Raw genomic sequence first — 27,043 nt, 5'->3', positions numbered from 1 at the left:
CTGCCTGGTCCTCCAATCTGGGTAGCTGGCGATGTGGTGGGTATTTGAACTTATGTTGCCAGTTCGCTAAAGATCCTCACACAGATTGTTTTGTTCTCTCACCACTTTGACTGACAATGGGCCATGTGTAGTCTACTATGGCCCTTGGAGTATAATTGATGTCATGGGGAAGTACCTCCACCTCCCCGAAGCAGCAGGGCCCCAGCGCTGGCTGTTTTTCTTTCTTTAAACACAAAAAAAAGAATAATCTGGCTCAGACTTGCGTCTCCCCGAGTGGACGTCCAATTACCAGTGCCCACACACCTCCCTCTGACCTTCTAACCTACTGTGGTCTCAGGGCGATTGTTTTGTGGTTGCACAAGTCTCCTGCATTGTTTGTTTTCTGAATCGCACTGTTGCTGAAGGGCCCGTGGGGACCTGACTTTACCAGAGGACCCTGGGTACCTACAGCTTCTTCCCACCACCTCGGGCCACTTCCCTCAGGGCACCACTCTTTCCCTTGCTTGTAGGTCCGCTCCCAGGCCTGTTCACCCTGATTGTCTATACATTTGCTATTTCGAGGTATAGGAATGTACTGTCACCTACGCCACCGCTGCAGTCGCAGATTTACATCTTCTCTCCTGCCACAGGTAGTACTCACTCCTCCTTCCTGTTCTCTCTGGCCTTCCAGGGCCCTCGAGGGGTTCACACGTGTGTGGGCCTACTCTCAATAAGGCTGTCACCTCCAGATCTCATTCGCGGTCTAGTACTTGCATAGCTGCCACTCGATTGATCGGGGGAGCCCCTCGGATCGTGCGGGCACCTGAGGCTTCTCTGGTCTTGTTTATGGTGGAGGGTGTGGCAGGCACGTACGCCTCTGTGCCTCCACCCCCCACAAGCCTTTGGGACTTCAATTCTCGGGCTGCCTGCTTCAGCGGGGCCACTCCCACAACCGCGTTACATTTAATCTCGGCTCACAGATGAATATGAGTTCGGCTCAATGTGGTCCTGGTGAGTTCACTGTGTGTGTGGTGCCCTCCAGGACAAGCAGGAGCCTGATGGGAGTATGGAGCTCCTCACTTAGGCAGCCATTACGATTGGTGCCAAGCCACAACCCCGGCTATAAGCAATTGTATACAAATCTCTCTCTTCTCAGTAATCTCAATAATGCCTGAAAAGATGATTAGCAAACAGCTGTTGTATTTTTTGGAAGAGAATCAGCTACTCCACAGAACTCAATCAGGCTTTTTCTCAGGATTCAGTACTGTAAACGCCCTGCTAGAAGTTGTAGAAATTATTGAGGCTAACATAGATCAGGACCATGCTGTTGTAGAAGCCTTTTTGGGCTTATAGGCAGCTATGGACACCATATTTCATACTACTAGAGACCTTGGAGGACGTATGGCTTCAAACACTCTCTAACAATTGCTTCAATCTTTTCTGTTGGACAGGTCTCAAGCTGTACTTCTCCCTTATTTCAGGTCAACCACCAAGCCATTGAGAGACAAAGTCACCCTTGTGCCCAGCTCTGTTTATTATACGCATGGCTCCCCTTGCTAAAATAATTGAATCCTGACTCATATGCAGTCTTGGCGGCGGGCGGGGCTCTGTTCACCGAGAATGAGTAATCTGGGCCCTCATTTGGTGCGGTACTCTTCTAGGGAGCTGCGCTCCTGGAATCATAGGGAGAGCTGCTGTTGTACTGTCTTTCCGGGCCGCTATAGGGGTAAGTCGCGTTGTCCGGGTTGTGGCTGGCATCCGACACGGGTTCTGTCATCAGCCCCGCCTATTGACATAGCTGGTGCAGAGTATGCCTGCATGCTGTTAAACACCAGATCAGCTCGCAGCCATGCGCAACACATCTTTGAGCTCCTCGAGACAGAGCAGCCACTCTGCCTAATGTTGACGGAGACTTGGTGGGGTGAAGCTTCTAATCCCGATGTGGCTATGGCCATTCCGCCGGATTTTGACATCTTCAGGAAGGACAGAGCAAAGGGCAGGGGTGGCGGGGTCGCATTGGTGGTAAAGAAGGGCACGCCCTGTACTATCTTGCCCACTGAGGACATCCGCGGCTCGGAATCGTTGGCTTTTTCAATTGTGCTAGCGCCGCATCAATCAGTAAAGGGACTGTTAGTCTACCGCCCCCCTGGTCCGCTTGGGACTTTTTTTGCTGACCTTGATTCGGTGCTGGTGGGTCTAGCACTGAGTGCAGAACACTGCTTAGTGGCAGGGGACTTTAACATCCGGATGGATGATCCGTCGGACCCCGCCGCTATTAAGCTTTTGGAGGCTATGACTCCGCTGGGTCTCACCCCGCATTTGCAGGGCCCGACCCATGACAAGGGGCACACTCTAGACCAGGTCTTCTCGACCTCTCCTGTAGTGGTGAAAGAGATTCTCCCGGTCTTGTGGTCGGATCACTGGCTGGCCAAATTTGTAATCAGCGGCAACGTCAGGGCGCCTAACCCTGTCTCACAGCAGCGGGGACGAGCCTCTAGAGCATTTTGCAGGGTGACCCCTGAGATGCTGGCTCAGGCTGCTGCGACTCACCCTTGCCCTCTGTCGGGCGAGCTAGAGAGAGACCTGGAGTCCCTGCAAGAATGGCTGACGGAGAGGCTGAATGACCTGGCCCCAGTCCTGCCCCCCCACCCGACATCTAAGCGGGTTTCGGCCCCTTGGTTTACCTCTGCTCTGTGGGCTACGCGGCAGCAGTGCAAGGTAGCCGAAAGGGCCTGGCGGGCACATTATGACAGCAAGGACAGGTCTGCCTACAAGGCTGTGGTTAAAGCTTACCACCGAGACATCCGCCTCGAAAAGAAAGCCTATCTTGCGGGGAGAATCGAAGCTGCTTCGAACTCCAGTAAGGAGATCTTTTCCATCGTTCGAGAATTCATCTCCCCTCGGACTACTGCGTCGGAAGAGGGGCCCGTAGAATCTTGGGCGGCGGATCTTGCGGGTTTCTTTACGGGCAAGATCAAACTCATCCAGGACTCCTTTCTATCGAGTGGGCCGGTTACATTGCCGATGCCCGAGGCGGGCACGCCTCCCCCAGTTGCGCAGGGCGCCATATTGGCTGAGTTTCCATCTCTGCCAGCCTCAGCTTCTCTAGCGCTTATGGGCAATTTAAAATCTGGGTCTCCGCTTGACCCCTGCCCTGCTAAGCTCCTGGGTAAACTGGCGGAGGTGGTTAATCCGCTGGCGCACCCTCTTCTCAACCTCTCGTTGAGTCTGGGAGAGGTGCCGCCAGTGTGGAAGCAGGCAATGGTCATCCCGTTGCTTAAAAAGCCGGGACTTGACCCGAAAGCCCCAGCCAATTACAGGCCAATTTCGTTGCTGCCGGCTCTTGTAAAAATTCTGGAGAAGCACGTTCAGTCGGTGCTCTCCAATTTTCTGGAGTCCCATGAGATCTTACATGACTCCCAGTCGGGCTTCCGTTCAAATCGCAGCACCGAGACCACGCTCCTTGAGGTTTCTGAAACCATTAAAGGGGTGTTGGATACCGGGGGCAAAGTCATGCTGGTGTTGTTGGACTTGTCGGCGGCTTTCGACACCGTCCCCCATGAGGGCCTGCTCGCAAGACTCTTTGAGATTGGTCTGCGGGGGACGGTGCTCAAATGTTTTTCTTCCTTTTTGGCCGGCCGCCGGCAAACGATCTGGACATCATCTGACACCGCCGTAATGCCGCCTCTGGGAGTCGGGGTCCCTCAGGGCTCTATATTGAGCCCGACCCTTTTCAACATCTTTATGACCCCATTGGCGGCGGTGGCGGAGTCATTTGGTGACCGGATCGTGTCGTATGCCGACGACACCCAGCTCCTCTTCTCTTGCGAGAGAGGGGCTGACTTTGACGGGGAGAGTATCCAGAATTGCCTTGGGGCTGTGTTCGCATGGTTCCAACTGAACAGCCTCAAGTGCAATTCCGACAAATCGGAGGTACTCTTCGTCGGGTGCGATACGGAGCCTAGCTGGCAGGCCTGGTGGCCCATCGACATGTTCCCTCCGTCCGGCTCTTCTCCCATGGCTAAAAACTTGGGGGTCAAGATGGACAAGGGGCTGACGATGAAAGCCCAGATCTTGGGGGTTACCGGCACTTGCTTCGGCCTGTTAAAAATGCTGCGGAGGTTTTTGCCTCTCTTGTCCGAGGAGCACAGGAGGCTGACGGTGCAGGATTTGATAGGCTCCAGGTTGGATTATGCCAACATTCTTTACCTGGGCCTGCCAGAGTATCTGCTACAAAGGCTTCAAGTTGCACAGAACGCGGCGGCCAGGGCCATCTTTGGCCTAAGTAGACGCACCAGCGCCGCTGGGTTGTTGGTGACGTTACACTGGCTACCCATTCGCAAACGGATCGCCTTTAAGGCTCTGACCTTGGCCTACAAAGCGCTCCATGCTGTGGGAGCTAAACATCTCCAAAAGAGACTGACCTTTTACCATCCGACTCGCTCATTGAGGTCAGAATCTCTACTTCTGGCGGCTGTTCCGCGCGTGAAGAGGGCTCGTCTCGGGGCATGCATGGGTGTTTATGTTTCAGGCACCACATGAGGATTGCCTCACAACGCCGTTTGCTTTAGCTGATGCTCAGTCATTTCCACTGCAGCTTTCCAACTGTGCTGCCCGTTGATGTGATTCCTCATCATCATAGACATACTAGTCTTGGCCTTACTCATCAACACCAGGACCACGCATGATTCATTCCATCCTTGAATCCAACTTACGGTGGATCATATCTTGATGACAGTCAATGTTCAAGTTACCTGTATTTGTGTAGGTCCTTGTTCACTTACCACAAAGGTCCTATCCTAACTGTCAAACACACCCATCTAATACTTCCCCTTTAATTGTGCAGGCTGTCCTTGTTTTCCTTTTGTCCTGAGTAAGACCCTCCATGACCACTAGCAATTTGCACATTTTGGGTCGAAATGTTGACGCGCCTGTCATAATCGTCACCCTATTCTCTCTTCTCCATGTCCAAATGAAATTCAAACCCCAAGATTAGATTTTCATAGATCTATGTATCTTGGGATAGACGACATCTGAATGATCATTTTTATCCAGCACTTTATCACTGTATATATCTTGTCCACAACCAGCACTTTTATGCACCATGTCACCCTAGCACTTGCGCTGTTTTATTTGTTTATTATTTGTGACAGCCTCTTAGTGTCATTTATACACTACAAAATGTTAAAAGAACAAAACGTTATTCTTTCCTTCAATATAATTAGGCTATCTAGTTTTAGGTTTAACCCTAGAATAACTGATAAAACCCCACCGGAAGGGAAATAGCCCTCACTAGTGTAAACATATAAACACTGAAAAAAAACCTGCACAACCACAAACTAAATGCTATTCAGAGAAAGGAAAAGGAGAGTGAAAGAGTCATTTTTATTTCTTCCTGAAGGCACCAATACAATGTAACTTTGTTATATAAGGTAGCAGTAAGAAAGACTGGGCTAACATTATTCTGCTTGAGTTTTGTTATTTGAGATGTCACTAAAATATTGTTTCTTCTTCCTTTTTCAGTTATGTATTCTCTGGACTAAAGCTACAGGGGTTAAAAGCATGTTTTAGGTGTTTTTATTTATTTTATAAACTGTGGAAAATCAGGAAATATCAAAATCATATGTGATTTTTTTGCTACGTTCGACTCTTTCACTGAAAGGAAAAATGTGGGTTTCATAAGAATCTTTCCCAATATGTACCATCACATTTACCCACAGAAAATAGGTAAAAACCCTTGATACATCAGACTCCTTTTCTAGTGAGTCAGTTTGGATAGTAGGTGAATTGCCAAACACCCCAAGCTTTAAACATTCAATGCAAGTTATAGTGACAGATATATGTGAAAAGAGTGCAATCACAAAGCATCTGGCATACTGGTGAAAACATGAGACCAGACTTTTGGAAAACATGGAATGCAGTGTCACTTGGAATTCTGCTGCAAAAAGTTCTTACCAAGTTTAACAAAGATTGGAGTGATAGTGCTTGTATTTGCAGTGAGTCAGCTACATATATAAAGAAGCTGTGTGATGAACTGTCAAAATCAATATCTGAGCTGAAGTGCTTCCCTGAAAGAGATCCTTGCCACTATTTAGATGCTATGTGAAAGCATATTTACAATCTTCAGACTTAAAAAAGAATGCTATTGACTTTTTAGTCCATTCTGGTGCACTGTTTTGTTATGTGCAGAAACTAAACACAAATATTTCTCATGTTGTGCTTTGTGTGGGATCAAAGAAAGAATCAACCCAAGTGTGTCACTTAGCTGGTGGTTCTCAGTCCTAGAGACCATGAATTCTACATTATCCATGTGGCAACCATTTATATAACTTCTGGTTTATGATGATGCCAAAGACAAGAAATGTGAGGATCTTTGGTCACATATTGATAGTGATTTGAAAAAAGTACACCCTACTTCATTCTACGATTTTTACAGGAAAGCATGACTGCTTTAGTGGACATATTAATAAAAAAACTAGAGTCTGAAAACAACCTTGTCCACCAAGTGTTCAGCATAAATGGTGTAGATGTGAACAATCTCCTTTAGAGTACGCTGGGCAACACTTTTATGGACGTTAGCACTGCAACATGTTCCATGTTAGAGTGCTTGCCACTGGTAAGCAAAGAAATGTTGAGGAGCAATTCAGGAACTTTTATTTTACAATGTATGAGAAATAGCCCTTTACCAATTATGGCATTTGAAGTAAATGAAGCCTCACTGTGGTACTCTGCACAAGTTACAGATCCCTTCTGTAAAGGGAAATTTTCACCAGAGTTTCATAAGAGCTGCCTCATTTTTGACCGCTTTAATAACTGTGAGGGCATATGCACCCAGTTCAACGAAGCGTTGCAGAACCTGTCACAGAGAATCACAATCTTCAGGTGCACCACTATTGGCATGGAAAGCAATGAGAGTGGCCAGAGTTAGCAAATTGTGTTCAGGCTATTTTGGTGTTGCTTGTCTCAATTGACAATGTTGAGAGGGCCTTTTCACAGATAAAAGTTTACATGGGAAGGAAAAAGCAAGCGTGCAGGACCAAAAACTCACTGAAGTATTATATGGTGTACTACGATAAGTTTGGTTTGTAAAAATGTATTTGGACCTCATATACACTGTACGTACAGGGTCTATATACCATGCACAAACAAACATGAAGAAGCATATATATATATACATACTAATACAGTTAATACTATTTAATACATAAGATTGCCAATATTTATATAAATGTAGGAATAGTCCAATCATCAAAATTAAAGTGCATTTAGTAGTGTACCACAAACTCAACAAGCTTATTTTCAACATCAGCAGAAGTCATCACCTAAATCATTTATATTCAAGAGAGGGCCATTCTCCTAAATTTAAGTGCAAATGCAGATTCATTTGAGCTCAGGAAAATACAATTAAACAGATAGAATTGGTACGATTAACTAAAGTACAAGTGCAAATTCACATATACTTTACAATTCTTTCCTTCAAAAGAAGCGTACATACATCTCAAAAACTAATACTTGAGATAAAAATACACATGGCGAGCATCACCTGGAGAATAATACTTAATCCAGCAATATCATAAACATGATAAAACTATCCCTGTAGATCCCTCTCCATTAGATTGAAAAAGTTTCCAAACCGAAACAAATTGCTTATCAGCTCCAACCCTTTTTTGCATAAACTTCTTCATAAGCTCTAACTTGTTTAATTTTTTTATACCATTCAATAAAACTTGCAGTTTTTGTTGTCTTACAGTTCTGCAGAATCAGGGTGGCACACCAGAAAGGAGATTGATAAAAACATTTCCCCCCTTTTGTTAAAACCTGGTTTGGGCTTTGTTTTAATAGGCCAAACAGTGCCACCTCCGGTTCTGGTTGTATATTGCTTGCCAGAGTATGGCTAAGCCCAGCGCATAATTCCACCCAGAAATGACTCAACTTAGAGCATCCACAAGCAATATGGAGCCAGCTGCCCTCACCAGCTTACTGACAGCAAAAACAAGTATTTTCAATCTTGGGATACATTTTATGAAGGACATATGGGGTATGGTAAGCCGACCATCAGGACAGGAAAGCCATCCTTTTGAAATTTGCAGCCCTAAGTGCCTGATTACCGTACTTCGAAATCACTTGCCATTCTCTGATTGAGAGGTTGCAGGACAATTCATGTTTTATTTTTTCCAGAACATTAGTCACAACAGGAGGCTCCCCTTGATTTTGATAGTCTTTACCAAATCCCTATACCTATTAATTCAGTTCTAAACAAAGTTGAAAGGACCAAAGGGTTGCCTATGTTGCTTAAAAGTACATTTTATCTTTCAAAGAACTTATCTGGAGGAAACTAAAAAAAAAGGACCCTACTCCTGCTATGACACAAATGTTTGAATAATTGTTCAATTTCGTTATTGTTGTGTTTTATTCAGTAAGAAAGAAAGCAATTTTGTACCAGACGGAACCAGCATTACTACTTATATAACCACCTCAATTGTGACCGGATCTATTTTAGGTTCCAGCGAGGTTTGGAGCATTTACATCGCCTTCATTATTGCCCCAGGGAGGACTAACTGAGGCCTACTGAGGCCTCCAGACTAGTGGGTCATGCCTCTTATCCCTGAGGAGTACTGGGGACTGCATATTTATCCATTTAGTTTGATTGGTGTGGTAGGTTTCCCTTGGGTTGCACCATTCCTCTAGCTCTGTGCTTTTGTCGGGACTGCTGCCAGGGAGTCTCTACTTCTCTTTGCACTGTCCTGCCTGGTCCTCCAATCTGGGTAGCTGGCGATGTGGTGGGTATTTGAACTTATGTTGCCAGTTCGCTAAAGATCCTCACACAGATTGTTTTGTTCTCTCACCACTTTGACTGACAATGGGCCATGTGTAGTCTACTATGGCCCTTGGAGTATAATTGATGTCATGGGGAAGTACCTCCACCTCCCCGAAGCAGCAGGGCCCCAGCGCTGGCTGTTTTTCTTTCTTTAAACACAAAAAAAAGAATAATCTGGCTCAGACTTGCGTCTCCCCGAGTGGACGTCCAATTACCAGTGCCCACACACCTCCCTCTGACCTTCTAACCTACTGTGGTCTCAGGGCGATTGTTTTGTGGTTGCACAAGTCTCCTGCATTGTTTGTTTTCTGAATCGCACTGTTGCTGAAGGGCCCATGGGGACCTGACTTTACCAGAGGACCCTGGGTACCTACAGCTTCTTCCCACCACCTCGGGCCACTTCCCTCAGGGCACCACTCTTTCCCTTGCTTGTAGGTCCGCTCCCAGGCCTGTTCACCCTGATTGTCTATACATTTGCTATTTCGAGGTATAGGAATGTACTGTCACCTACGCCACCGCTGCAGTCGCAGATTTACATCTTCTCTCCTGCCACAGGTAGTACTCACTCCTCCTTCCTGTTCTCTCTGGCCTTCCAGGGCCCTCGAGGGGTTCACACGTGTGTGGGCCTACTCTCAATAAGGCTGTCACCTCCAGATCTCATTCGCGGTCTAGTACTTGCATAGCTGCCACTCGATTGATCGGGGGAGCCCCTCGGATCGTGCGGGCACCTGAGGCTTCTCTGGTCTTGTTTATGGTGGAGGGTGTGGCAGGCACGTACGCCTCTGTGCCTCCACCCCCCACAAGCCTTTGGGACTTCAATTCTCGGGCTGCCTGCTTCAGCGGGGCCACTCCCACAACCGCGTTACATTTAATCTCGGCTCACAGATGAATATGAGTTCGGCTCAATGTGGTCCTGGTGAGTTCACTGTGTGTGTGGTGCCCTCCAGGACAAGCAGGAGCCTGATGGGAGTATGGAGCTCCTCACTTAGGCAGCCATTACGATTGGTGCCAAGCCACAACCCCGGCTATAAGCAATTGTATACAAATCTCTCTCTTCTCAGTAATCTCAATAATGCCTGAAAAGATGATTAGCAAACAGCTGTTGTATTTTTTGGAAGAGAATCAGCTACTCCACAGAACTCAATCAGGCTTTTTCTCAGGATTCAGTACTGTAAACGCCCTGCTAGAAGTTGTAGAAATTATTGAGGCTAACATAGATCAGGACCATGCTGTTGTAGAAGCCTTTTTGGGCTTATAGGCAGCTATGGACACCATATTTCATACTACTAGAGACCTTGGAGGACGTATGGCTTCAAACACTCTCTAACAATTGCTTCAATCTTTTCTGTTGGACAGGTCTCAAGCTGTACTTCTCCCTTATTTCAGGTCAACCACCAAGCCATTGAGAGACAAAGTCACCCTTGTGCCCAGCTCTGTTTATTATACGCATGGCTCCCCTTGCTAAAATAATTGAATCCTGACTCATATGCAGTCTTGGCGGCGGGCGGGGCTCTGTTCACCGAGAATGAGTAATCTGGGCCCTCATTTGGTGCGGTACTCTTCTAGGGAGCTGCGCTCCTGGAATCATAGGGAGAGCTGCTGTTGTACTGTCTTTCCGGGCCGCTATAGGGGTAAGTCGCGTTGTCCGGGTTGTGGCTGGCATCCGACACGGGTTCTGTCATCAGCCCCGCCTATTGACATAGCTGGTGCAGAGTATGCCTGCATGCTGTTAAACACCAGATCAGCTCGCAGCCATGCGCAACACATCTTTGAGCTCCTCGAGACAGAGCAGCCACTCTGCCTAATGTTGACGGAGACTTGGTGGGGTGAAGCTTCTAATCCCGATGTGGCTATGGCCATTCCGCCGGATTTTGACATCTTCAGGAAGGACAGAGCAAAGGGCAGGGGTGGCGGGGTCGCATTGGTGGTAAAGAAGGGCACGCCCTGTACTATCTTGCCCACTGAGGACATCCGCGGCTCGGAATCGTTGGCTTTTTCAATTGTGCTAGCGCCGCATCAATCAGTAAAGGGACTGTTAGTCTACCGCCCCCCTGGTCCGCTTGGGACTTTTTTTGCTGACCTTGATTCGGTGCTGGTGGGTCTAGCACTGAGTGCAGAACACTGCTTAGTGGCAGGGGACTTTAACATCCGGATGGATGATCCGTCGGACCCCGCCGCTATTAAGCTTTTGGAGGCTATGACTCCGCTGGGTCTCACCCCGCATTTGCAGGGCCCGACCCATGACAAGGGGCACACTCTAGACCAGGTCTTCTCGACCTCTCCTGTAGTGGTGAAAGAGATTCTCCCGGTCTTGTGGTCGGATCACTGGCTGGCCAAATTTGTAATCAGCGGCAACGTCAGGGCGCCTAACCCTGTCTCACAGCAGCGGGGACGAGCCTCTAGAGCATTTTGCAGGGTGACCCCTGAGATGCTGGCTCAGGCTGCTGCGACTCACCCTTGCCCTCTGTCGGGCGAGCTAGAGAGAGACCTGGAGTCCCTGCAAGAATGGCTGACGGAGAGGCTGAATGACCTGGCCCCAGTCCTGCCCCCCCACCCGACATCTAAGCGGGTTTCGGCCCCTTGGTTTACCTCTGCTCTGTGGGCTACGCGGCAGCAGTGCAAGGTAGCCGAAAGGGCCTGGCGGGCACATTATGACAGCAAGGACAGGTCTGCCTACAAGGCTGTGGTTAAAGCTTACCACCGAGACATCCGCCTCGAAAAGAAAGCCTATCTTGCGGGGAGAATCGAAGCTGCTTCGAACTCCAGTAAGGAGATCTTTTCCATCGTTCGAGAATTCATCTCCCCTCGGACTACTGCGTCGGAAGAGGGGCCCGTAGAATCTTGGGCGGCGGATCTTGCGGGTTTCTTTACGGGCAAGATCAAACTCATCCAGGACTCCTTTCTATCGAGTGGGCCGGTTACATTGCCGATGCCCGAGGCGGGCACGCCTCCCCCAGTTGCGCAGGGCGCCATATTGGCTGAGTTTCCATCTCTGCCAGCCTCAGCTTCTCTAGCGCTTATGGGCAATTTAAAATCTGGGTCTCCGCTTGACCCCTGCCCTGCTAAGCTCCTGGGTAAACTGGCGGAGGTGGTTAATCCGCTGGCGCACCCTCTTCTCAACCTCTCGTTGAGTCTGGGAGAGGTGCCGCCAGTGTGGAAGCAGGCAATGGTCATCCCGTTGCTTAAAAAGCCGGGACTTGACCCGAAAGCCCCAGCCAATTACAGGCCAATTTCGTTGCTGCCGGCTCTTGTAAAAATTCTGGAGAAGCACGTTCAGTCGGTGCTCTCCAATTTTCTGGAGTCCCATGAGATCTTACATGACTCCCAGTCGGGCTTCCGTTCAAATCGCAGCACCGAGACCACGCTCCTTGAGGTTTCTGAAACCATTAAAGGGGTGTTGGATACCGGGGGCAAAGTCATGCTGGTGTTGTTGGACTTGTCGGCGGCTTTCGACACCGTCCCCCATGAGGGCCTGCTCGCAAGACTCTTTGAGATTGGTCTGCGGGGGACGGTGCTCAAATGTTTTTCTTCCTTTTTGGCCGGCCGCCGGCAAACGATCTGGACATCATCTGACACCGCCGTAATGCCGCCTCTGGGAGTCGGGGTCCCTCAGGGCTCTATATTGAGCCCGACCCTTTTCAACATCTTTATGACCCCATTGGCGGCGGTGGCGGAGTCATTTGGTGACCGGATCGTGTCGTATGCCGACGACACCCAGCTCCTCTTCTCTTGCGAGAGAGGGGCTGACTTTGACGGGGAGAGTATCCAGAATTGCCTTGGGGCTGTGTTCGCATGGTTCCAACTGAACAGCCTCAAGTGCAATTCCGACAAATCGGAGGTACTCTTCGTCGGGTGCGATACGGAGCCTAGCTGGCAGGCCTGGTGGCCCATCGACATGTTCCCTCCGTCCGGCTCTTCTCCCATGGCTAAAAACTTGGGGGTCAAGATGGACAAGGGGCTGACGATGAAAGCCCAGATCTTGGGGGTTACCGGCACTTGCTTCGGCCTGTTAAAAATGCTGCGGAGGTTTTTGCCTCTCTTGTCCGAGGAGCACAGGAGGCTGACGGTGCAGGATTTGATAGGCTCCAGGTTGGATTATGCCAACATTCTTTACCTGGGCCTGCCAGAGTATCTGCTACAAAGGCTTCAAGTTGCACAGAACGCGGCGGCCAGGGCCATCTTTGGCCTAAGTAGACGCACCAGCGCCGCTGGGTTGTTGGTGACGTTACACTGGCTACCCATTCGCAAACGGATCGCCTTTAAGGCTCTGACCTTGGCCTACAAAGCGCTCCATGCTGTGGGAGCTAAACATCTCCAAAAGAGACTGACCTTTTACCATCCGACTCGCTCATTGAGGTCAGAATCTCTACTTCTGGCGGCTGTTCCGCGCGTGAAGAGGGCTCGTCTCGGGGGCCGCTCTTTCAGTCTGTTGGCCCCACAGATGTGGAATGCATTACCGCTCCCTTTGCGGGGGGCATCTACTCTCCTTGATTTTAGAAGAGGTCTCAAAACCTGGCTGTTTTCCCAATAGGTCTGCCAGTAGTTTCGCTTTCTTTTGTTTTTCTTTGTAATCTCTTTTAGCTGTGTTGTGTTATTCCGAAATCTGTTCTCCTTACCTAAAAGCGCCGGGACACTCTTTTTGAGTAACCGTTGCGCTATACAAAAGAATAAATAACATAACATAACATAACAGTTGATTCTCTACAGTCACCACGTCAATGAAGGACCCTTGCCTTGATCAATAGGTGTAGCACCTTGGTTAACAACTCATCTCTCAATACCATAGCGCATCCATGGTAGACTAGTGACATGACAATAGTTACATTTTGAGTTGGACCATCTAGGGTTTTTTGTTTAGACCAAGTCTTGATTCGTCAGGAGGATGCTGTCTTTAAATGAAACATGTATCAGGCCACACTATAGATGGATTAATAGATTATATTTGTTAATGATGATAGAATTAACGGAAAAGGTTTAATGTCTTTAATGATCATATTCAGTTGAAGGTTGAAGCATGTATTATTTGCTAATGGTAGATGATAGGGATCTTACTGAGGATTTTATGAAGACCAGGTGGAGATGGAATTTCAGATTTTGACAATTGTGCTTGAGAAGAAGTTAAAGAGTTTGGTAACTTTGGCTTATGGTTGAATAGGTATTCGTGAGGAACGTATTCTCAGTAAAGGCTCATAATTTAGAAAAGCTGTTTGGTTCAATGTAAGGTATTGTCAATTTGGGTCTGTAGATAGCTGGCTCCGGAGGAGATGATTTCATGTTTGTAATTGTTCCTGGTGGATTTTAGAATGAAGGTGAACTGGGTGTCTTTTTGGTTTCCCACTGTTTCTGTAGTTTTCCCATTCCCTTGAACCAGGGCTGTGCCGCAGTCACTATTTTCTTTTTAATTGGAGCAAGAGTCTTGAAAGTTTGAAGCTTTTTGTTTTTGTTCATTAAGGTTACAGAAGGATTCATTAATGTCCTGAGGGATGATTGTGCAGCTTGAAACCATGTTTTGTACATGGAGAAGCCCAATGAAATGCCTGAAAGATGTTTGAAGTGTGAATGATGGTGAAAGGGTGAGAGTGTGTTGAGTTTAGCTTTCAGGATGTATTGAAGAATGATGAAATGGTCAGACAAGTGTACATCAATGTGCTTGAGGCACTTTACCTCAGTTTGATCATGGATACAAGGTATTTTTACCTTTAAATGTGAAAGGCATTTAGATGGCTGTTTTAAGTTTAGCTGCATAAAAGGTTTCTGGAGGACTATAGCACAGGCATCAGAATTATCATAATTGTTATTAATGTTTCCAATATAAAATAGTAGGGTCCTTTATTGATTGCTATTTGGTAATATAATCAGTGATATATGAGTTAAAGGGCTAAATGTGCATACAACTGGTCACAAAATACTGGTTACAATTCTAGTAGTGGGCCTGCACCACTGATTGTGCCACCCACATGAGTAGCCCTGAAAAGGTAACTCAGACCTGGCACTGCAGAATCTGCACGCAGGTTGTAACTGCCATGTCAACTTGGTAAGTGTACCCACTTGCCAGGCCCAAACCTTCCCTTTTTCTTACCTTTCAGTCACCCCTAAGGTAGGCCCAAGGTACCACTGTGGGCAGGGTGCAATGTATGTGAAAGGTAGAACATGCCCTGGTGTGTGTGGCATGACCTGATAGTGAACTACGGCAACATTTGTTTTTCACTATTGAAAGGCTACCTGGTCCATAGAAAAGCATGGCAGTTAATTTATAAAATCTTATATATATAACTTCCCCTTGGGACCAGATAGGAAAATAAAGTTTAGTATGCCTGAACTCAGAATCTAAAGATGCATCTTTTAGTAAAGGTGATTTTTACATTCTGTGTTTGAAAATACCCCTTTCAGAAAGTAGGTATTTACTTGCTTAGCCATCCTGTGTGCCTCTGCTAGGATGTGTATTGACTGTCTGGCTTTGGAGTTGGGGAGGTGCATTCTCTCAGACAGCCACCGGGGGTTGATGTGTGTCCTGCTTTTCCTAAAAGAGTCAGGGCTGTGTTGAATAGACTCGGGCCGCATTCAGAGTAGTGGGAGGAGTTGCCACTAGCACCTTGATAGGCCCAGTCTGCATTTAGAGTAGTGTGAGGAGATTTCCCTTGTACCTGAATAGGCCCATTCTGCCTTGGACAATGCTGTCTCCACCTCCTGACAGGAAGCTGCACCAGAAACTGGTTTGGGCTGGGTTCAGACACTCGCTGCCTTCTGAGAACAAATGATTTGGTTTTATAAATATTGAGGCCCAGACCCCAGAACTTCAGAACTCTTTTGGACTAAGAAGACTACCATGAAGAAGAGCTGGAGAAGCTGTGATGAGGAATTACCACTTTGCTGAGTGCTTTGCTGTGTTGACCTGCAGTGGCTGCTTCTGTCTTGGGCAGTGAAAGGACTGGACTGAACTTTCTGCAATCTACTTTTGTGAGTTTCTCCAAGAGCTTGAGGTAGAGCGTGCCCCCTGTTCAAGAAGTCTCAGGAAAAGCAAAGTTCTTCTGCCCTCAGCACTGGGGACTGTGTGGTTTGTGCTGCAACTGAAGAAAAAGCAAACTGACACCGTCTACGACGACACAGCCAGCTCCGTGTCCTGAAGGCATCGCAGAGGGCACTGCCACCAAGCCGCTTCGCCCCGTGACCTGAGGGCATTGTACGCCTCACCGCTGCACCGCAGCACCGCAGCACCGCAGCACCCAATGCCTGCCATCGCCAGCTCTCCTGACTAAAACTGTGAGGAGTTCGATCTGCTGCACCGACCTCCGGAACCAACGCCTTTGGACACTGTGCTTTTGGAAGCTCAACGAGAGGTCGCTGATGCCCTACATTTTATCAATGTACTGTTTTGGGGGTCTTCCTTACACCTTAGCTGGCCCGCGACCAGCCAAAACTGTTTACATTTGTTTGTTCACAATGCCCTGATAGCCCCGGACCGAGCTATCGACTTCAAGGAAATGTATTTCAAGGTTACTTTGATAACTGAAGATTTCTAAGTATTGTACTGTGGATTTATATCGTTTTTGGTCTTGTCTTAAGTATATAAACTTTGGATGTTTTTCTAAACTGATGTGATGTCCTTTTGTAGTGCTTACACTGTATTACTGTTGGTTATGTGCAAATGCTGTAAACACTGCCTCTAAGATAAGCCTGACTGCTCATGCAGAGCTACCACAGGGGTGAGCAGGGGTTATTTTAGGAGTGTAACTCCCTTATCCTGACTAGGAAGAAGGGTCCCTATTTGGACAAAGGTGCAAGCTCTTGCCAACTACAGACCCCCATTTCTAACATTGGTTGTCACCTGTGAGGATAGGACTTGTGTTTGCACTTTAATTACAGTTATTGGTGTGCACTACTACCACATTGCAGACCATTATGTACCACATACTGTTTTTCCATGTTTCCCTTCAGAATTTGGTTGCAAAACTTTGGTTAGTTGTTGCACCTGTGGGGCCTTGGCAAAATGGAAATCAACAATTTTGCCATGCACATCTACAAGAGAAGGGAACTAAATGTATTTTGCAAAGAGAGGTGGCTACCTGTGAAGAGAAAATCCACAAGGCAGGATCTTGAGGCAGCCCTGCATAGCTATGAGGTGCTACAATGGCAGGCAATACTATCAGATGACTGAGGAGGAATCTACTATGATTTGGTATTCAGAAGGCACATATTAAATAAAATAGTTTTTAGTTCGCAAACCCAAATTGTGTTGCCTTAGTGTATTACCTAATCGCAAGTTGGGTTTGATACAGTAGAAAAATACTTTTTGCATTTGCAAACAGCCTGATTCTGCAAATCAGGATGTTTGTGACTGCAAAAAGGCTTAGAACATCTAGACTAACATTTTTAAATGCTTTGTGAGGATGATAAACAGTGTATAGATAAATTATGTAGATTCCAAACCACCTTTAAGACTTCAAAAGAGCCAAATTAATGAGTGTGCATCATTTTGCAAGGCAGGGTGGATGAATGTATGACAACAAGTATATTACTGATGCCTTTAGACCTGCCCACTCCGATGATGATGTAGTCAGATAGGACAAGTAATCTACGATGTCAAGCCCGGATTCAGTGATGAACACTCAATCTAGGTTAAAGTTCTCAATGGTGTCAGTGGTAAAAAAGGCATGCTGAGCATTAACTGACCTGCAGTTGTTAAGACTACCTTTGATTTTAATCATGACTGGCACCATGTTTGGTCAGCAATTTTTATTTTTAGAAATTTGCTTCAGATAGTTTAGATTTTTTGTATTGATTGCCTCCTCTTATTTGGTTGTAAATAAGATTTTCATTTTGTTAGTGGTAAAGTACGTACTAGTCTGTTAGCGGTAAGATGTGTTAAGAGTTTATGTGTATGAAGCTTACATTGAAAGTCCTGTTAAAAAAAGGAGACCAATATATCAATATTTCACACAGCACAGTGCAGTGCAGCACGTCACCTTGCTGCGGTATGCTGGGTGAAATGGAAAGGGCAGGAATTAGCCATATTTTGCTTCATATGTGCATTCTTGTTCTTTCCTTGCGATGGCACACAATGTGCTGCCTAACGCCAACACAGGCACCCTTGCATCTTGATGCAAGGGTGCCTGAGTTGTAAGCAGGAATGCTTTTGTGCAGGAAGGGATACCTTCTTGCACAAAAACAATCATCCCATGATGAGCCAATTTCTTCTTTCGGTGTGTGCTGCACAATGCAGCACACATAGGAAAAAAAAGAGGATAAATAATAAAGATATTTTGTCTCGTTATGGCTCACCTGGGAAGGTGCGTATTCCCAGGCCTACTAGCAATGGTAAATCTGGGAATGTGCCAAAATCCATGACGGAAGTGTGGGAACACCATTGCAGGGTCACCCAAGGTGGCCTTGGGTGGCTTGATCAATCTTACTTAGCAGTTATATCACCATTGAGTCCCCTTGAGCGAATCACTGGCGACGCAACTCGTTGATAAATCTGCCCCATAAAGCATGCCTTTCTAGAAAGTTTTAAAAAGAGTTTCCTTTGATTACTTGTAGCTACCCTGGTAAAAGACGGATAAGGCGTGTATCTGAGTAACAAGCTAAATTGGTTACTAGTTCTGAGTTTTTATCATTAGACTGGTATACTATCAATTATCATTATGAAAAAGTGCTAGAAATGAACAAGTGTATTCTTGCCCAATTAGTCCTTGAGACCAAATAATTGGTTATTGTATTTTACTGCGTAAAAGATTCAATAAGGCATAATGAATCTGTTCATTATTCACTGGTGGACAATTCATTAGAATTGATCAGATACTATGTTGGGCAATTACGTTTTAATTGACCTGTGATCAGAATTGTGCAATGTTTGGAATATGTATTGGGCTCTTCAAACAACACATTTGCCAGTTACCAGTAAAAAGAAAAGGCACATATTTCATTGTATATTGTAAGGAGAGGTTGAGGATGAAATCATTATTTCAAATGGTAGCAGAGGGGAAGGTGAGTTTACTTTCCTGTAGTTCAGAGTTGAGAGCGCAAAGTGTTGTTTAACTACCAAGTACACACAAGGGGAGAGTTTCACAGTGCAATCTGCAGTTTTCTTTTACAGATTAAGCACTGAGTATAATCCTACAGACTGCTAATTTAAAGAAATCTGGTTTTGTTGTTTTTTTCAGGTCTAACAGTTGTGTCATAGATGCCTAAATATCTGGACTAAATATACTCTGTTTTTTGAATGGCCTCTTTGTTGGTCAGTGACTTCCATTGAGTCTGTCACTCAATCTTGCACGGCGTTATTGGGTTGCCACTCATTTGTACCACATTAAACAAATCTCCTGACATCTTCGCCGACTTCTCTTCTTGGTTTGACTATGAAGTGTGTGATACACACTGAGGTGTTACTTTTTGGGAAAGGTTTGCAAATTAGGACATTGGTAAATTATATATGAAGGAGAAAGCTTAAATCTTTGAAGCAGTTATTTAAAAAATCAGTCTAGTGATATGAACATTGTCAAGATATACTCATACTCCCCCAACTGTTGAATTCTCTGTCTCAGGCAATGTTGGAGACAATTACGCTTATTGAAATTCATGAGGCAATCCAAAGAATTCCTAATGCTAAGGCATGTGGGAATGATTGATTCCCTTCAGAATTTGCTAAATATTTTCCAGAGAACTTGTTCCCTTTTTAGTAGTGCTTTTAAACCATATTAAAGTAGGTGGGGAAGTACCTTCTTCTTTACAGGAATCAAGTATTGTAGCTTCCCTAAGAAAAGTATGAATCTGAAAAAATTGAATTTGTACATAAAAATAGGAGAAAGTCTATGTTAACTGTCCAAATGGAATAGAAAATGCTTTTATTAGAACATGTAAGACATGAATAGAGTGGGAAACATAACAAAAAAGGGGGTGCACAATCTTTAGGACTCACACATTTTACATGTGACTATAATAAAGGTAAGCAAAGCACGTCAAATATTGCAAGAAGTACTAATACCAGCATATATAACTATATATCAATTCTAGGGGTCATGGTATTGTTTGTTGAGGACATTTCAATCCCCTCAAGGAGTATTGGGACCATCATCAGGACATAAGGTTTATGCCAGAGATGTACTATGCCAAGAGAAAGTTGTTGGGCAATTGAAATATGAAGTCATCCCAAAGTGGTACAGGAAGATCTGAATATGATAAATTTATTCATACATGGATGTGGGCTGATGCGGGGTATGGTAGCCTGACAACCAGAGTCGCAGTAGACTGCTATCCACGAACGCCAAAATGCTACCATACCCCGCCTCAGCCCACATCAGTGGATCAGAAAATTTATCATAGTCATAGTCACATCTCTGATCGTGGTAACTCTTCAGTGGACTACCTAGACAGACAATTACTTATCGATAAAGAAAACACACATCGGGGGGATGGGCAATATAATAGCATACCATCTAAGTAGAGTGAATTCATTCTCAAAGCATGACTCTTTGACCTAATTGATTTTTCAATTTGCAGAAAGTTTGGGATTTTAAACCTTGACTTAATTGTATCTAACACAATGTTCAGATCCCAAGGTTTTGCACTTAGTATCCATTGAAAAATGCATGGGGAGGATACCCTAACAATGGAATTTCACAAAATAACTGATCAATGCGTTTCCTTCTTCTCCTATAACTCCCAATGAGTATCAAGGAGGAGTATATGTATATGGTTGTAGTCATTTCCTTTTCTCCGCAGATGCATTGGTCTCTCCTATTAACGACTCTATTAATTTTGTTAAGCAGAATCTTCATCTGCATCTTTCTTCTCTAGGTCATTTGTTCCATCCTCTTCTGAGACGGTGTCACAGTCAACTTGGAAATTGAAAGGATAACTTGCAAAAGCACAGGCTCTCCTCCATCGACTAGAGTTCAAAACTCATGTAGACATTACACATTAAAATCATACGCCTGTCATTAGTGAGCATTTCAAAAGTGGTTTTGAGTTACATTTACATTTTCCTTTAAAACAAGAATTTCCATCTATTCTAGAATTTATTTAGGATGTTTTCTTTAAACACCTTCCATGTCTAGTCTCAGAGCTCTGTGGACAGCAATGCAGGCTTTCAGTGGGATGGAGAAGGTCTGCATTTCTGTCTTCTAAAATGTTTTTCTTTGGCTTGTTTTGTAGTTTACCCTTTGGTCACTCTGTGGGATTTATCATTCATCTTACAGGCGATGCAAAAACAGCCATTTGACTATTTGTACTGCAAGGATGTTAAATTCTGAAATAATTAAGTTGATTTTGTTGGGGGCAGTGACTTCAACACAAAGAACTGGGGACATAGGAGATTTGTTTTGTAGGGCTCCTTGTTTGTCCTTTCTGGATAATAAAATTATTCTTCATGCACCTCAGGATTGTTCCACACTGTTTCTTGCTGCTTTTATTTCCATTTCCAGATAATTAAACACAACCCAGCATAAGAAGTGTTCATGTCTCATTTGCTCTCTCTGGCTTGCCCTGAAGATGAATTGCTACATGGTTTAGATGTGAAGAGCACTTCAGAATTGATTGGATAGGTCTCATTTATTTTCTAGTTTTGCTACTGAGACAGGGACAAAATGCTTCATCCATAAACTTTAGGAGATAAGGTTCACAATAGTATTGGTATATTCTCTGTCTGACAATCCTCTCACAGATGGTATCCACAGTTGGTCTGCCAGGTGATTGTCTGCAAAAATTAGGGGGGTATTTTCACAGAAATTAGTAAAACAGCAGGTGGGCACATCATTTGGCTCACCACTACAGGCTCCAAGTAATCGACAGTGATAGGAGGAAGGTTATGGGGCATAAGCTAAATCATTTCACAAAAAGTCTCACATTTTTTTTTATTAATGTCACTGGGTGATGCAAGAGACTGAGACCTAGATTTACTGAGGGTTTGGGTTGCCCTTGTGTCATGCAAGGTGTTACAATGCAGCGCAAGCCCTTAAGTATGATTTAATAATCCACGTAAAGCCACCATGCATGGCTCTGCATGCTTAGTACATCTAGTGTAACCCAAGACAGAACAAGTCTTTGTCTAGCATTTGCATGACTTGGAGGATGGTAGGCATGCCACTCCATTAATAGAGCCCTGTGAGGGTGGGCAGGATGTACATTCACCGCATTTTCCAGCAGTTTTTCCTGTCTCAATGTGGATTTTACCTTAGAAGGATGAGAGCAGTAAGGATTAAGAGTAATGAAGATTATTGGTAAACAATCAGGCCATTATCTATATTTCATGCATCTCAGAGATATTTGGAAGCACTTGCTTGATCAGATGGCCACCTTCTTTTCATGAAGTTCCATACCATGCAATTGCACGTTTTAGATGTGATACGATAAAGGGCTGATTTTCCAAGTAAAGTAGACGTTTATGTACTCAGAATGATCTAGCCAACAAAACAGTTTAAAGGGAAATAATGTGATTAAGGATACACTAAATTAGTGCACAGGTACGCAGGAGCTCAGTTAAAGACATAGCATGGCATAGTGGCAATAATCGCTGATATAAACATTTAACCCAAATCTTCAAATGTTTCTCATTCTATTTCTCCCTGTTTAATTTGGAATTTATGATACTCCAGTCCAATGATGTGGAGTCATTAAGAGCAGGTAAAGTGGGAGTTGTCAACTGGGACCGATGGGCTGTTAAGCTCATTCCCACTCAAATTGTGACTCGCTCTTTATGGGCATCTTCTATCTGAATATCTGTAGCCAAAAGTTCAGAAATAACTTGTTAAGTGAATTCTATAACAGAGCTGGGGGTGGGCTGGTATTAGGGCTGACTAGTTCAGTGACAGAAAAAAGATGCAAAAAGACTAGGAAGGTCAGAGAGAGAATAAAATAATTTGGGAGGAAGAAAAATGTAAGAAATAAAATGTATAGAGGAGAGAAAAATAAAGGAAGAGAAGGATCAAAGGAAAATGGGTAAAAGGAGGAAAGTGTGAAAACTAATGTATCAGGAAGTATCTTTGCTGCTAGTGAGGGCCAATAATGCGGTGTCTGTATTGACAGCCTTTATAACCCAGAGAAAAAGGCATTAAATATATTAACAATCCTCCCCCCTGGGTAAAAAAAGGAGACACATATTTGAGCACAATGCAGAGCTGTTACTCAATGAGTAATAATTGACACAAAGTAATGTTAATGCTACATACTTCTAAGTAATCTTCCTGCGATCGTGTGACATATCGTCTAACCGAAAAAACATTCCACATTACAAAAATATTCACAATTAAATGTAAACCTTACCTGAGAGCCCAGTGATGGCCAAATAATGGCACTCATGTTGATGATGAGATTCCTGCCCCGAGGGGCACTGTGGTCATATCTTCCAACTGTTACCTGGCTGATGCTACCAGTAGGACTCCTTTGCCAGTTTATAATATCATACTGAGCAGGAACTTCACCATTTGCATTAAAAAATATTTCTTCACCATCTTTATTTTCAAATCGTACTTTCCTTACATAATTATTAAGCTGCATCAAGAATAAAAACATATATGGATTGATAAAATAACTTGTATTAGGAGATATTTCAAAGCATACTACATGCTCAGAAAGATGGGCATTCTTTGATTGTAGCATCAGTTACTCAATAATTAGGTGTGCTACAATATCCAATTCTGTCAATACACCCTTCTTTGGAACTTTAGCTCATGTAGTTCCACTACACTGCTTATCAAATGCATCCTAATTTACATGTGTTTTATAGATCAGTCATTGCTTGGTGCAAACCCTCTTTTACCATCACATTATTTAAGCAGAATACTGGAGCTGATAATGTGTGACAAGAAGCTATGTACATATGTATTGTGTTGCATTTGTATCATGGATATGATATGGTTTGTTTTGCATTGTTGCACTGTGTTGCTGTGTTGTACTGAAATTGTTATGATGCCGTCTATTTTTACTGTTTTGTTGATTTGCACCTTGTTTTGGTTTTGTTCTGTTGTTATCTAGCTTTCTGAGCCTTTGTGTTGTGTTCTTTTTTGTTATTTAGCTACTTTAGAGATGTCACCAATGCACCTTGTCCATAATTGGGTTATTCATTTGCACAGTGGTACTCATGCTATGTTAATAAACACAATCTGCTTATGCTAATTCTCCGAAAATCTCTTTTCAATCCCTAGTAGCTTTGTTGCTATGTGTTGTTATGTTAGAGGGTATTTATAGAGCGCTTGTACACTGACAGGTCTCTTGGCGCGAAGTAAAGAAGCCACCATTATTTGAGTCCATACATGGCTGTATGCTTTGGTGAAAAGCCATGTTTTCAGCTTTTCCCTGAAAAACATGTAATCTGCTAACTGTCTGATGGCTATAAGCATTGAGTTCCAAAATTGAGGTCCTAGTGTGGAAAAACATGACTCTTCAATTCTCTCACATCTAAATCTCGAGACCTCCAATGAACTCATTTGCGCATATCTAAGATTGCACTTCAGGGAGTATCTGTGAATCCTTGTGGATAGGTATTTGGATTCTTTGCTGTGGATCCCTTTAAAGATAATGCACCCTGTTTCAAACATTGACCACTGCAACACTGGATGTCAATAAAGCTCCTTCATCTGCGGCTTCGTGTGGCAGTGCCTAGGTTGTTGATAGATAATTCTGACAGCTTGGTTTTATATCATCTGTAATCAATAATTTTGATTAATCAGGAGACCTAGATAGATAGAATTAGCTTAATCAATTCTAGACAGATCAAGGCAATAATTATTTGAGTGTTGGCCTCGCTACTGAAGAATCTTCTAATTTTCCTAAACTTCCTGAGTTAGAGAAAGCAGGATCATGTAACCGAGCGTATCTGAGGTTTCATGGATAGGTCCCCATCAATTTTGATGCCACAACTTTTTATCGTACTCTTAGGAATGGTTGTGGAGGCAAGCTCCATTGGCAAGTGAGCAGAGGTACCATAGTTTGGTTTAATATAGGGGATGACATGCCTGGGCGGAGTTCCGCCAAAAAAACCTCTGCCTTTGCTATGCGGAGCTCTGCGAGCGGCGTAGTTAGAACAAATGCCATTTGCAATAATTTGCAGTGCCGGGTGTTTGTCAGCGCTGTGAAATTGTCGAAAATGACACCATGCACAGTGCAAGCAGGCGCTGCTTCCTTTCTGCCGCTTGAATAGATCTTCTACCTGAGCGGCAGCCTTCTCAATGCGAACGGACGGTTTCTCAACGCAAGCGGTCGCGAGCATACATGGCCACTCGCATTGAGAAATACGTCCGCCCGCATTGAGAAATCTCACCTGGCTGTTGTTTTCCCTTGCTTGAGCTCACAACTTGATGTTGACGAGTGCAAATGCGAAAATATCTCACCGGGAGGTGGATTTTCCTTGCTTGTGCTTGTCAACTTGATGGTGACAAGCACAAGTGAGGAAAAAATCTCCGCAGAGCAGAGTTTTTCAGAACTCCGCGAGCTCCGCGTAACACGGAGAGCGGAATACTCCACGAGCAAACCAGAACTCATCGCCCAGAATTAATGACAATCTCTGTTTTGTCAGAGTAAAATTTTAGCTGGTTGCTATTCATCCAGTCTCTGACGACAGCATGGCATTCTGGAGGAACTCATTGGAGTCAGAAGTCTCAGCAATTTGAAAATCAACTGCATGTCAACCCCATAATTGTACATTTTAACCTTTTTTTGTGGTAGAGTATGTATCAGAGGGCGATTGTAAAGGTTGAAGAGATGGGGAGACAGGCAGCAGCGGTCCATGTAGGTAACAGCGGTGGGGCCGGGTGAGGGGGGATTTCGAGGGATGATGCCGGGGGAAAATTAATTATTTATTTAATTCTCCATTGGCATCGGCCCTCAAAATCCCCCCCTCACCCGGCCCCACCGCCCCACCACTGTTACTTGCACGGACCGCAGCTGGAGACAGGAAGGAACCCTGGGGCACCCCAAAATTCATAGTAACAATAGCAGAACTATGGGTTGAGAGGTGAACTGATTGCTTTCAGTCTTTTAAAAAAGATTTCATCCAGTTTAAAGCAATACCCCTGAGACCTGCTGCAGCAGTTCGATCTATTAGGATCATATGATCAATGGTATCAAACACTGCAGATAGATCCAACAGGATCAGTGCCTGAGTGCATCCCTCGTCAGCTTTTTTGTTTTAGGCTGTCCACTACTGATGAAGGATAATATTCAGAAACATGTTTCTAGAGATTTACAGCACTAACCTGCTCCAGCTTTGGTGAACCACTACAGCTAAAATTCAAGTTAGCATTCACTGTGAATTGCATTTACCACAATGCTAAGGGGCCGACTGCGCTGGGAGGTGAGGAAGTGTACTCCTATCCCCCTCAAACTAATTATCAACTTCTGTTTTTTTCCTTACTGTGCAGCTATAATTTTACTTGTTCGTTTTGCAAGGATGAGTCTAAAAGTCATCTTGTCAGACTGACCATTTACAATCACATGATTGCTATTATGCCAGGGACATGTCAACACAAATGTATTGTTTTTCATGTTGTTTCCATTGTGAATTTTGTATCATCCATGGGTTATGGTGATAGGAATGTTTCTAAAATCTTGTAAACCCCATTTCAGTAAATATTCAAATATGTCATGGTTCCCCATCACCAATCATTCTTGCATTTTCTGTTAAGATAAGTACTGCTTATGCCTTACTTTGTTTGGAAAATCAGAATAGACCTAGCTAGGCAGGGTGTTGAGGGGGCAGTCTGCCCAGTTTGGTACAAGTTTTTGGGGCGGCAGCCTTCCCCGCTCTTACTTGCCATCTCAGGGCAGCAAGAACCCCCCCACCACTCCTCAATGTGTTTGCCACAAAACGGAAAACGGAGAAGACTCGCCAGCAAAACCCCCCACACCCCCTTCACTGCAGCTGCCATGGGTGGCCAGTGGGCTAACTGTGCCACTAAAAAGTAATTTTAAACTCTGTAACGTCTCTGTAACCACATATCCCTGAAAGACCCTCATTACGAATCTCCGATTCGAATACCAAATTCAATGCCCATTATCTCACCCTTAGTGAGACAGATGCACTGACATTTTTTTAATAACAAATGGATAGGGATTCAGCATACCATACAGCTGACAAAGTCCCCCCAAGCACCATTTGAGGGGCGATTTTCCTCAGAGGGACATGAAAGCAGACACCTATTCATACAATAGTCAGAAATGAATTGACCTCTCTTGCCGGACGAGTTAATACACAGATTATATAAATTCATCCAAGATATAATCATAATCACTTCAATCCGAGAAGCATCCATCAAA

The 27,043-nt window shown here is 44.7% G+C and overlaps 1 protein-coding gene across 1 annotated transcript in view; it reads right to left on the bottom strand.

Moving 5' to 3' along the window:
* Nucleotides 1–27,043, bottom strand: part of LOC147678511 (extracellular calcium-sensing receptor-like) — a 104,725-nt gene that overhangs the window by 25,409 nt on the left and 52,273 nt on the right. Inside the window, exon 4 of the mRNA XM_086945658.1 lies at nt 23,054–23,281. Coding sequence (XP_086801784.1) covers nt 23,054–23,281 — 228 coding nt within the window. The remainder of the gene's footprint in view (nt 1–23,053; nt 23,282–27,043) is intronic.

Source organism: Lissotriton vulgaris, chromosome 12 (genome assembly GCF_964263255.1).
Source record: "Lissotriton vulgaris chromosome 12, aLisVul1.2, whole genome shotgun sequence".
Classification (NCBI taxonomy): Eukaryota; Metazoa; Chordata; class Amphibia; order Caudata; family Salamandridae; genus Lissotriton; species Lissotriton vulgaris.
The sequence above is the reverse complement of the archived record's forward strand: the minus strand, read 5'-3'. Positions and strand labels throughout refer to the sequence as shown.